Raw genomic sequence first — 12848 nt, 5'->3', positions numbered from 1 at the left:
TTCTCCCAATCTTCTTCTGGATCATCCAAATGCTCTCTAGCAAACTTCAGACGGGCCTGGACATGTACTTGCTTAAGCAGGGGGACACGTCTGGCACTGCAGAATTTGAGTCCCTGGCGGCGTAGTGTGTTACTGATGGTAGGCTCTGTTACTTTGGTCCCAGCTCTCTGCAGGTCATTCACTAGGTCCCCCCGTGTGGTTCTGGGATTTTTGCTCACCGTTCTTGTGATCATTTTGACCCCACGGGGTGAGATCTTGCGTGGAGCCCCAGATCGAGGGAGATTATCAGTGGTCTTGTATGTCTTCCATTTCCGAATAATTGCTCCCACAGTTGATTTCTTCAAACCAAGCTGCTTACCTATTGCAGATTCAGTCTTCCCAGCCTGGTGCAGGTCTACAATTTTGTTTCTGGTGTCCTTTGACAGCTCTTTGGTCTTGGCCATAGTGCAGTTTGAAGTGTGACTGTTTGAGGTTGTGGACAGGTGTCTTTTATACTGATAACAAGTTAAAACAGGTGCCATTAATACAGGTAACGAGTGGAGGACAGAGGAGCCTCTTGAAGAAGTTACAGGTCTGTGAGAGCCAGAAATCTTGCTTGTTTGTAGGTGACCAAATACTCATTTTCCACCATAATTTGCAAATAAATTCATAAAAAATCCTATAATGTGATTTTCTGGATTTTGTTTTCTCATTTTGTCTGTCATAGTTGAAGTGTACCTATGATGAAAATGACAGGCCTCTCTCATCTTTTTAAGTGGGAGAAATAGCACAATTGGTGGCTGACTAAATACTTTTTTGCCCCACTGTATACCGCATTGGCTAAACTCCATATATACACTGAGTATACCAAGCATTAGGAGCACCTTCTTAATATTGACAGCTTTGCACACTCTTGGCATTCTCTGTTTTTCCAACAGTCTTGAAGGAGTTCCCACATGCTGAGCACTTGTTGGCTGCTTTTCCTTCACTCTGCAGTCCAACTCATCACAAACCATCTCAATTTGGTTGAGGTTGGGGGATTGTGGAGGCCAGGTCATCTGATGCAGCACTCAATTACTATCCTTCTTGGTAAAATAGCCCTTACACAGCCTGGAGGTGTGTTGGGTCATTGTCCTGTTGAAAAACAAATGATAGTCCCACTAAGCCCAAATCAGATGGGATGGCGTATCGCTGCAGAAGGCTGTGGTAGCCATGCTGGTTAAGTCTGCCTTGAATTCTAAATTAATCTCAGACAATGTCACCAGCAAAATTCCCCCACACCATAACACCTCCTCCATGCTTTACGGTCTGAAATACACATGCGGATATAATCCATACACGCACACCTCATCTCACAAAGACATGGAGGTTGGAACCAAAAATCTCCAATTTAGACACCAAACCAAAGGGCAAATTACCACCTGTCTAACGTCCATTGCTCGTGTTTCTTGGCCCAAGCAAGTCTCTTCTTATTATTGGTGTCCTTTAGTAGTGGTTTCTTTGCAGCAATTCAACCATGAAGGCCTGATTCACACAGTCTCCTCTGAACAGTTGATGTTGAGATGTGTCTGTTACTTGAACTCTGAAGCATTTATTTGGGCTGCAAATTCTGATACTGTTAACTCTAATGAGCTTATCCATCCATTCTAACTCTGGGTCTTCCATTCCTGTGGCGGTCCTCATTAGAGACAGTTTCATCATAGCGCTTGATGGTTTTTGTGACTGCACTTGAAGAAATGTTCAAAGTTCTAGAAATGTTCCGTATTGACTGGCCTTCATGTCTTAAAGTAATGATGGACTGTCGTTTCTCTTTGCTTATTTGAGCTGTTCTTGCCATAATATGGACTTGGTCTTTTACCAAATAGGGCTATTTTCCGTATGCTTCCTACAGTTGTCAAGTTGGCTGGATGTCCTTTGGGTGGTGGACCATTCTTGACACACGGGAAATTGTTGAGCATGAAAAACCTAGAAGCGTTGCAGTTCTTGACACAAAACGGTGCGCCTGGCGCCTACTACCATATGGTAGTATACCCCGTATGTTTCAACTGTCTCAAGGCATAAAAATCCTTCTTTAACCCACCTCCTCTACCCTCCTCCATCTGCACTGATTTTAAGTGTGTTTAACAAGTGACATCAATAGTGGATCCTAACTTTCACCTGGTCAGTCTGTCATGGAAATGTTCATGTTTTATATAGTCAGTGTATATGACTCTAAATTGATCCTACTTTCTCTTGTTTTTGTAGCTGACATGGTGCGAGAGAGATCAGAGAGCATTGGACTCACCAAGACCCCAGTGTTCTTGTTCTTTCTGCAGGTAGGGAATGAACCCAGTGGGGGCAACATTTTTATATGAATGAGCACAATAATGCCATTATGTTAGTTGGGTTTTTCTTATGGATGCGAGCACCTAGGCCTATGCAGAAATTCTGGCATGTATTCTAATGCTGATAGACAAACACGAATGACTTCACGCTACATATAGGAAAAATGGAACACATTTTACAACATATGTTCTTTATTGGCATATCAAGAGCACATGACTAGCTATTATGGTACCAAATTAATGCATCATAACCTCAGTCCAGAATATCTGAAAAGGGTTAACTGATAATGCCATATTTTGAATCCATTGTCAGCCGATCCTGATCATATGAACATTTTATATTATGCATTTTCTAATGCAATCTGAAACAGGTCCTCCGTGTGGATGCTGGGGGCTGTAAGCAGATAATTAAAATGCGTAACAAACAAGTGAGTATAATTTACTACACCATAAACAAAAAGTCCTCATACTTTAAAACATTTACAGTTTTAGGTTTTTGCATCTATATAATAATTGCTACTTACTGTGCATTCAGACCCCTTGACTTTTTCCACATTTTGTTACGTTACAGACTTATTTTAAAATTGATTAAATTAATTAAATCATCAGACAAGTCTCTGAATGTCCTTGAGTGACCCAGCCAGAGCCCGGATTTGAACCCGATCGAACATCTCTGGAAAGACTTGATAGTAGCTATGAGGCGATGCTCCCCATCCAATCTGACAGAGCTTGAGAAGATCTGCAGAGAAGAATGCGAGAAACTCCCCAAATACAGGTGTACCAAGCTTGTAGCATCATACCCAAGAAGACTTGAGGCTGTAATCGCTTCCAAATATGCTTCAACAAAGTACTGAGTAAAGGGTCTGAATACTTACGTAAATGTAATATTTCTTTAAAAAATGCAAAAATGTCAACCTGTTTTTGCTTTTTCATTATGGGGTATTGTGTATAGATTGAGGGGGGACGGGACAATTTGATACATTTTAGAATAAGTCTGTAAGGTAACAAAGTAAAGGGGTCTGAATACTGTCCAAATGCACTGTATAAGCTATTTGAACAGAGCAATTGTGATGTCAATTTATCTGTTTCAGGCGGTACTCACAGGACACAGATCTTGGGAAGCGAAACAGGGTAACATATTATGTTTGTATATCGCATTGAATATGTCATACCCTGTGAAAGTGATGTCCACTTCCCCTTTACTTCCGTATCGATTCCCATGCTGTTTTGAATGGGCTTCGTGGTTATTAAAAAAAAATTATGAAAATGCAGCCATTTTAAAATGTATATACAATTGTGTTTGTGGATGAATTGACCTCTGTCAGATCCCTTTTATGATGTTTATGCGCTTGAAGACCAGTGCACTACTTTCCTGCATGTTGAAGACAAAAAAAATCAACTACAAAAGTTGAGAAACTTGAGGCTGAGGGGCAATCACTTCCTGCTTACTTTCTCTGCATGCTCTCGCCACCAAAAATCACTTATTAATTAGCTAAGAGCTTCAGCACCCTGATCAGCGATGGTCAACTGCAAAGTTTTTAAAAACAACAAATCTATTCATTGATATTAAACGTAAAATTTATTTTTTATAATTGTGGTAATTACACCCATATGTGAATTATGTTTTACATAAATGCCTCTTTTTATTTACTTTATTCTAGCTTTATTGAAAAAAACAACACAACGGCATGGTCTCAGAACGGTAGCCAGTATGCTGAAACGGAAGGGAAACGAGCAGCAGAACAGCCAGCAACAGAACAGTCAACTTGTGATGATGATCCCTCAGACCTTTGTCATTGGACAGCCTGTAGTACAGTCCACCCCACATCCTATGGTCCCATTCACTCCAACTTCCAGACAACAACTCATGCCTTCTACACTTACCCAACCCGGACCCTCAACCCCCAGCCAACCTATACTCCCTGCTCCTGTCCAATCCTCAACCATAATAGACAGGGTGAATGTTCAGGTAAATGAGAATCTTTCAGCAAAGAAACGCAATCTCAAACCTACTGAGAAATCACAGGCCCCCAAAGAGGTCAAGGATGCTGCAATTGCAAAAAAGTCAGTGGAACAGTCGCCTAAACGCAAGAAAGCCCGTATGCAAAGTCCTCCCAAAGGAAACCTGGTTGGCCAACTTTCTAACATAATTCTGTCCCCTCCACAAACAGCCTGGGTCCTGACACGCGATGGACTTGTGCCAATCAGTGGCATTGGCATTCAGATGACACCTCAGAATCTACCAGCAAATACTTTTGCACCTGCTTGTCCATCACCTGTTATTATCAACCAGCAAGTCCCTCTAACACTAAATGCTGCTGCAGCACAGGCCTCCTCCAATGTGACCCATGTCTGCCCATCTCCCTCTGCATCATCCATAGCACAGGGAACTGCCTCCCCATCTGTTTTCTCCTCTCCCTCCGCCTCCACTACCTTCATAAGCAACACTGCTCCAAGGATGACCAACCCAGTGAACAGCATGAGAATGACTAACCCAGTCCTGCAGACTGTGGCAACCACTGGTCCCCAGCTCAATGCAGTGTCACCTGTTCTCTCTGTTCCCAAGAACACAGTCATCTCGGCTCCCATTAGACCACAGACTGGCCCGCCACAGGCTTTCGTCCTCAACGTCCCTCCAGGCTCTCTTCCAGCCTCATTCCCTCAGGGAGCCTTCCAAATCGTCCAGCTTAATCCCCCTAAACGTGTCCCTCCACCCCGCAATCCAGAAGTAATACAGTTTGATCCCAACCTGATGTTCATGGAGGACCCGGCCAAAGTGAGCGAGTGGTTGAATGGCAAGAATGGAATTGCGCTTCCGGAGTTGGATGTCACTCTACCCTACCTTCCCCCCTTTGTCAGCAGCCTAGATACCCTGTCGAGTCTCCTGAAATGTAAAAAGACATTGGCAATTAGTGCCATGATGGTCCTGCACCCAGAGGAGAAAGAGAACCAGGAAGAGGAGCAGCAGGTAGCGGCAGTGCGGAGCCTCGTGGCAGAGCGTTTCATCCATAACCCGGGCTACCTCCTCCTGAAGGCTCGCTTCTTGTCTTGTTTCACCATGCCTGCTCTTCTGGCTACTATCAATCCAGTCAAATTCCCCATGTCTCCCACCCCGGACCACAGTGATGTGGAGGAGGAACCTTTCAGGAACCCTCCAGGGATGCAGATCTATACTTTGTATGAACAGCAAACAACACTCCAGGTGAGTTCAGTCTCAAACCAATCCTCCTCCTTATGTTCGATACACTGCCTTTCTATCCTCTTCTCTCACTGAACCGTTGAGCGGATCTTATGTTCTTTTCTCAGGCCCCTCTGCTAAGCACTGATGGAACAGGATCTCCTGCCACCTTCTTCTCCGGAATCACCACAAGAAATAAAAGCTGTGACCTAGACATGGAGTAATTGGAATAGTTTTGGAATGTGTCATCTTAAGGGTTAAACCAGGTTTTTGTGTTTAAAAGTTCTTACCAATTTTGTTGTGATGTCAGTGTCATAAAAAGGGATGTTACTGGAAATAGAAGGTAGCTGTATTCTATGACGTCACTCATTACAGTATAGTTGCTGTTGAAATTGTACTTAATGAATGGTTCATATTTGTACTTGTTTTTGTTTATAATTGAACTATTTACACAATGTATAAGAATAATTATGTTGACCTGTACATATTTTGTAATAAATAATTATGTTAATCAATGCGTATACATTGGATCTGCAGAGCACATTGGTCAGATCGACTCTCAACAACCAGTTTTTTTTTGCAGACCACATAGTGGTCACCGAGGGTGACATTTTCATGGTGCATAATAGTTCAAATCTGTGCAGAAAATACTAGCTATAAAACTCATTATATTCTGTCACTGTTTTATTTTTGGCCAGAAATATCCTCAGTGGTGAACCTTACCTGTGAGTAAATGTTTATTAGCCAGGATGCAAAAGTTTATTAGCCTTAAACTAAGGATTCAAATATTTATTAGCCCAAAGGATTATGCAGTTTCATGAGTGATGCAAAATTCTGGTAACTTTCCCAAAATTGTCAGGTTTTCCAGAAGTCCTGGTTGAAAGATTTTCAGAATCAAGACGGAATAAACAGAATATTGTGAATTCTCAAACCACGATTTCTGGAAAAGCAGGGACTTTTGGGAAAGTTACTGGAATTTTGCAACCCTGGTTAAATGGATTAATATTACATTGTGTATATAAACCAGTCAATACTCAAGAAACAAATATTTATAAACAATATTCTCCCTGATGGACGAGTATCCTGTTTTCTATATTATTTACAATGAAAATATATTGTACCTTAACTTTAGAAACTACAGTAATCAAGTCAGTGTAATACTGTTTAATCAGCAGAACTGTTTTTTTAACAAATGAGGGAAGGAAGTGATTGAGTCATTGCCCCACAGTCCTTAAACAAGAGGTGTGTACTACTGCCAATACTCTTATCACTCTAGTCACTCCATTATTTGGTTTTGGTTTATTGAGAATAAAAGATTATTCACAACCACTCAAGAAGGCACTGCTGTTGTCACACTGACAATTGCACATTATTTTCTTGAAGAGTTTGTCTCGGCACACTGGCACACAATGGGGGAAATGAAAAAACTGAAATGACTTCTACAAAAAGGAACTTGACTCTTGCATCATAAAACAGTATTTCCACATAACAGTTCCACATTTGGATTGGAACCACTTAACCATCTAGATTTTGCTCCCAGTTGATAAGCCCTTAGTGAAGGAGTTGTTGAACGTACAGTGACACTGAGACAATCATGACTGACAGTCAGAGTGTGTCAGATATGGAGGATGAGCAGTGCTGGGTCCAGCTGGAGGATTACAGAATGCTGCTGATAAAGACCATTGAGCCGTCGCGAATCACTCCTTACTTGCGTCATTGTAAGGTGCTAAGCAGTGAGGATGAGGAGCAGATATTCAATGACCCCAGTCTGGTCATCCGCCAACGCAAAGTAGGTAAGGCACTGTCCTCTATTTCAGGTTATTGAGCAAACAAAGGGTCAAGTGTTACACTTTCTACTTTGAACTACAATAATTTGATTGAATTCCAGGTTTGTATTGTAGGCACACTGCTTCTCAGAAGATTGCTATATATATATTGAGGCATTAAGAGATGTGATAATTTGCTAAATAAATATGACCTGGAATGTGCCCACAGTCTCCTGAAATTCATGCCAGTACCTTATTTATAAACCTCAGATCGATGTTCACAGGTGTACTATTGGATATTCTTCAAAGAACTGGACACAAAGGCTATGTGACATTCCTCGAGAGCTTGGAGCTGGACTATCCTCGATTGTATCGCAAAATTACTGGCAAAGAACCTGCCCGGGTCTTTTCTGTACTAGTTGGTGAGTAGCTATACAACATGACGTGTTTCTATAGACATGTTGTGTGTCTATTATGCAAGCTTGTAGGTATTTGTGTAAGATATACTGTAGGTAGAATTTTGTGGCAGAATCTTTCAAAGTGCTGGTGTCTATGACAATGGATTTGATCCTAAAAACAAAAACATCCTGTCCTCTCTGACGTCATAGACACAGTGGGTGAGTCAGGACTGACTCAGTTCTTGATGAGTGAAGTCACACGTCTGCAGAAGGGCCTGCAGGAAGAACGCCGGCGCAGACAAGAGGCCACTTGGGCTGCAGCCACGCAGGAGGACGCCTTACGGCAGCAGCAGGTTAAGGAGAGGGAGCTGCGGAAGCAGCAGGAGCGAGTGCAGTGTATGAGGGAGGAGAGGGACCAGCAATGGGAGGTGGTATGCCACCTGAAGGACGAGAACTACAGCCTGATGCATAACATAACCAAGCTGAGCGAAGAGAAGAATAGTGCTCTCATGTCCAACCGGGATCTGCAGTTAGAGGTGAGATATGGGGGGGTGTTGCAGTTCTGGCAAACCCAAACACATCAACTTATGACAAAAGCAATAACTATTGGTTTACATTCAGTATAGAAAAACCTCTGTAGTCCGACCTGTGGAGACATTTGTTATAGAACAGCATAAAGTCAATCGGCAACAACAAAAACAGTTTTGATGGGATTTTCATTGATCACTAGATAGAAAAGCTGAAGCACAGCCTGATGAAGGCAGAGAGTGACTCGAAAATCCAACGCAAGCAAACTGTGAACCTGAAGAATGCCATTGAGAAGAGACCTAGTCAGGACATGATTTGGCAGCTCCAGAGAGACAACGATCTGCTCACAGTGCACATCCAGGAGCTGGAGAGCTCAGCTCAGGTATGCTTGATCTCTACTCAATCAGTTTCGGGGGGGGGGGGGGGGGGGGGTTGCAGCTCTGGCAAACCCAAACACATCAACTTATGACCAAAGCACTAACTATTGGTTTACATTTTAAGTATAGAAAGACCTCTGTAGCCAGACATGTTGAGACATTGATTATAGAACAGCACAAAGTCAGTCGACAAATTGGAATAACAGCTAGGAGTGGGATTTTGTTTCAGTGATCATTTCTCAGTAAATGTTTAGATATGCAGTGAAATAAAAAGGACACTGCACTGCACTGGACACATTTTGGAATAATAGCTAGGAGTGGCATTTTGTGCACCACAAGAAAAATGTCTTCACAAATAAAGTGATTGTTCAGACGCAGAATTGTACCATTTTTCATTACTGAGCCAAGCCGAGCCAAGTTGTGCTGGCTTGGTTAGGCATCCACTATAGTTTGTTGGAACTGTGCTCAAAAGGACAACGTGAAAAGAAAATATGAGCCAGCACAGTTACTGTTCATGTCGGTACGGTAGTGTAAAAAATGTATTGGATTGAGTGAGTAGTGTGACAGGATTAATCTATATGTTCCAGCAGGGGACAGCTCCAGCCCCCTTGGATCAAGAGAAGCTGAGCACTGAGAGTCTGGAGGACTACAAGCAGCACTCTCAGGCTCAGCACCAGGAGCTGGTCAACAACATCTACAACCTACGCAGAGATCTGCACGATGCTGAGGCACTACGGAATCGGGTACACATCATGGCCTGATGCACTGAGCACTGCTTAGGAATAGCTGTAGGAGAAGACTACCAATTACCTTGAATTTCTAAAATATAAGCTATTCAACTGCTCTTTCAACACAAGTGCAAGAGGAACAAAAAATTCCAAACAAATTATATTATTTCCTCAAAAATGATGATCTTGAGCATCAGGATGAATGTATTTCCTTATTTTTGTAATCTGCCCAAGCGTGTTCCTCATTCATTGGAATAGCTGATTGTGCAAAGTTAAATTGTTCAAGTGGTCTCTTCCAATGTCACAAGTTATGGTGTTCCAATTGTAATATATAGGTTTGATTTGTTCTTGCAGTACTTGGAGGAGAAGGAGGTTCTTGAGTTGAAGTGCACAACATTAAAGAAAGATGCAAAAATGTATCGTGACCGAATGGAGGACATCCTGAAACAGATGGATGAGGTTATCAGGGAGAGAGACAAGGTGATCATGGTGTGATTTTAGGACTGTGATTCTTGGACCTCACTGTCTTGGGAAATCCTATCTTCCCCTTTACTTAGTCTCCAAATTACATCAAAGTGAAAATTCATCATCAGTGAAGGTTAGGATTCACCCCATACTGCTTATTTCTTTCATCCAGAAGAGGTGACTTCTATTTGCTAAAAATTAAAGAGTTGACTATCTGTGTGGTTGTGATCAGAAGCTCATCCGCACCATTGCCATTTGTTTCATATAAAGCATTACAGCAAAGCAAACCAAAGCTTTTGTTTTGCGGTAGGCCATCGCCTCTCGAGAGGAGTACCACCAGGAGAATTCACGGAGCCTCCAGGAGAAGGACCAGTACCGGAAGCAGATTCGGGAGCTGGGTGAGCGCTGTGATGAGCTGCAGGTCCAGTTGTTCCGGACTGAGGCAGAGGTTATGGCTCTACAGACCAGGCTTCACATTAACACCTGCTCCCCACATGATGTGAGAATGGATTCCACCAACCACTTCCATTTAGATCTGTATTTTAACTCAAACATAAAATATGTTATCAGAATCACTGAACTGGCATTTCTAGCTTTTTCGATTCTATCTTAATATCTTTGTTTCTGTTTTTTTTATGTTTATAAAGGATAGAGTAGGATATTCTATTGATTTTGGAAATGTATTTATATCGATTTATGGTTTCCCTCTCAGGTGTCATATTTTGAGAATGGTTCCTTGCTGATATTGTAAATGTAATTTGCTTCCTGATTTACAACAAATGTTGTCCATGCAGTATCATTATGTTTGCAATGTTCAGGGATCTGAATGATTCTACTTCTACTTTTGACCTCTCTGTGTTTCCTCTATTACAAATGACCTGCAATGATCCATCCACTTTGGCAGCTAGTGTTTTCTTGTCTCTGCAACCCACTTTATTGAGTGTTCTCTTTCTGTGTGTTCTCTTCAACAGAAAAGCCAGACCAGTGAGGAAGACTGCAGAGATACATTAACCGAAGGCAAGAAGTCTATGACAAGTGACAAATAATCACAACAACAACAAAATTCAACAATGATCAGAAAAGTTATACTTTTTGTGTTCATGGTAATCATAAGCTTAGCTTGATATATGATTTCACCATGCATTTTGAACTCCCAGCATTCTATGTTGTTAACTACATTTAAAAAAATCTTTATCACAGCTAGTAATGGGGACCTGCAATGTCAGACATCGGGGGAGTATGATGTGTGCATTGCTTTGCAAGTCCACCCGTTGTGTGCAGAAGGGTCCCCGGTGGATAATATCTCAGGAGTAAGTACCTTCAATTGTTTCTCTTGACTAGGTCACATGTGGCTGGCCTGGGGTTGTGAGGTTTTCTTATTATATAATAAGCCACTTGTTATAGTAGTAACATCAACTGAACCTCAATTATCTGCATTGAACACACTTCACATTTTAGCCCCTAAAAAACATATTTCAGTTTAAAAAGGAAAAGAATATGAAGTTTATGGTTACCGTGTATTGTATATGTATTTTGCTTTGCTCCACGTGACAGGAAAGGGCTTTATCAGAGGATGAGCCCTCAGACTGCAGCAAGTCCAGAGAGAGGTGTAACTTCTACTACAGAAGGTTGGCAAGTTTATATGTTTTAGAGAACACCACATAAGGACATTTACTGAAAATACAGTATCTGTATTTTGTCATAAATTGTCTCCATAGAGTTAAAACTGCTATGCCCTGCAATGGGTTATGTATGGGAGTGATGTAAAGTGACTTTTCTGCTGCTTGTGTTATCCTGTTCTGTGTAAAATATATATATATATACACACACTACCGTTCAAAAGATTGGGGTCACTTAGAAATGTCCTTGTTTTTTAAAGAAAATCTTTTAAAAAATTGGCAGAGTTGCAAAGAAAAATCCATATCTCAGACTGGCTAATAAAAAGAAAAGATTAAGATGGGAAAAAGAACACAGACACTGGACATAGGACCTCTGCCTAGAAGGCCAGCATCCCAGAGTCACCTCTTCACTGTTGACGTTGAGACTTGTGTTTTGCGGGTACTATTTAATGAAGCTGCCAGTTAAGGACTTTTGAGGCGTCCGTTTCTCAAACTAGACACTCTAATGTACTTGTCCTCTTGCTCAGTTGTGCACCGGGGCCTCCCACTCCTCTTTCTATCCTGGTTAGTTTGTGCGGTTCTGTGAAGGGAGTAGTACACAGCGTTGTACGAGATCTTTAGTTTCTTGGCAATTTCTCACATGAAATAGCCTTCATTTCTCAGAACAAGAATAGACTGACGAGTGTCAGAAGAAAGTTATTTGTTTCTGGCCATTTTGAGCCTGTAATCAAACCCACAAATACTGTTGCTCCAGATACTCAACTATTCTAAAGAAGGACAGTTTTATTGCTTATTTAATCCAGATACTCAACTATTCTAAAGAAGGACAGTTGTATTGCTTCTTTAATCAGAACAACAGTTTTCAGTTGTGCTAACATAATTGCAAAAGGGTTTTCTAATGATAAATTAGCCTTTTAAAATTATAAACTTGGATTAGCTAACGCAATGTGCCATTGGAACACAGGAGTGATGGTTGCTGATAATGGGCCTCTGTACGCCTATGTAGATATTCCTTTAAAAATCTTCCGTTTCCAGCTACAATCGTCATTTACAACGTTAACGATGTCTACACTGTATTTCTGATCATATTTGATGTTATTTTAATGGACATTTAATGGAAAATGTCCTTTTCTTTAAAAAACAAGGATATTTCTAAGTGACCCCAACATTTTGAACGGTAGTATAATGATTTCATTCCTTAACAACAGGAAACGTGCCCTTAGGAGGTCAAAGGCCACATGCAAGGAATGCAAACCCTGTGTTCTGGACAACAGCAGTGGAAGTGACAACACTGACACGGATGGGATGTGACAGGGGGGGGCAGAGGAGTGGCTGGGGGACATGGCAAGGTCCTTCAGAAACATAGGCTAGTTTACTTTCCTTAACAAAAATATTAGAATTATTAAATCAATTGAAATAATAATTTTGTTGAAATGATGTAGAGTACCAGTCAAAAGATTGGACACCTATTCATTCAAGGGTTTTT

General features: G+C 41.4%; 2 protein-coding genes across 2 annotated transcripts in view; both read left to right on the top strand.

The window, feature by feature from the left end:
• Positions 1-5879, top strand: part of LOC139411926 (snRNA-activating protein complex subunit 4-like) — a 30313-nt gene extending 24434 nt beyond the window's left edge. Inside the window, exons 21-25 of the mRNA XM_071158687.1 lie at positions 2224-2294; positions 2675-2731; positions 3395-3434; positions 3965-5505; positions 5610-5879. Of these exons, the coding sequence (XP_071014788.1) occupies positions 2224-2294; positions 2675-2731; positions 3395-3434; positions 3965-5505; positions 5610-5705 (1805 nt within the window). The 3' untranslated portion in view covers positions 5706-5879. The remainder of the gene's footprint in view (positions 1-2223; positions 2295-2674; positions 2732-3394; positions 3435-3964; positions 5506-5609) is intronic.
• Positions 5880-7075: 1196 nt separating this feature from the next.
• Positions 7076-12718, top strand: LOC139411925 (caspase recruitment domain family, member 9). Its single transcript, XM_071158686.1, has 11 exons — positions 7076-7274; positions 7532-7669; positions 7856-8181; positions 8376-8555; positions 9141-9293; positions 9633-9758; positions 10054-10242; positions 10715-10760; positions 10944-11053; positions 11298-11371; positions 12571-12718. The coding sequence occupies exons 1-11, from the start codon at positions 7076-7078 to the stop codon at positions 12671-12673; spliced, it is 1644 nt and encodes a 547-aa protein (XP_071014787.1). The 3' UTR covers positions 12674-12718.
• Positions 12719-12848: the final 130 nt, after the last annotated feature.

The sequence above is a fragment of the Oncorhynchus clarkii genome, chromosome 6, assembly GCF_045791955.1.
Source record: "Oncorhynchus clarkii lewisi isolate Uvic-CL-2024 chromosome 6, UVic_Ocla_1.0, whole genome shotgun sequence".
In the NCBI taxonomy this organism is placed as follows: domain Eukaryota; kingdom Metazoa; phylum Chordata; class Actinopteri; order Salmoniformes; family Salmonidae; genus Oncorhynchus; species Oncorhynchus clarkii.
The sequence above is the reverse complement of the archived record's forward strand: the minus strand, read 5'-3'. Positions and strand labels throughout refer to the sequence as shown.

What these genes read in the sequence shown, in the direction of transcription:
- LOC139411925 (XM_071158686.1), top strand. Translation starts at nt 7,076, where the DNA reads ATGACTGACAGTCAGAGTGTGTCAGATATGGAGGATGAGCAGTGCTGG. An exon ending in AGCTGGAGAGCTCAGCTCAG is followed by an intron (nt 8,556 to 9,140) that starts GTATGCTTGATC and finishes ATGTTCCAGCAG; the next exon opens with GGGACAGCTCCAGCCCCCTT. An exon ending in CGGTGGATAATATCTCAGGA is followed by an intron (nt 11,054 to 11,297) that starts GTAAGTACCTTC and finishes TCCACGTGACAG; the next exon opens with GAAAGGGCTTTATCAGAGGA.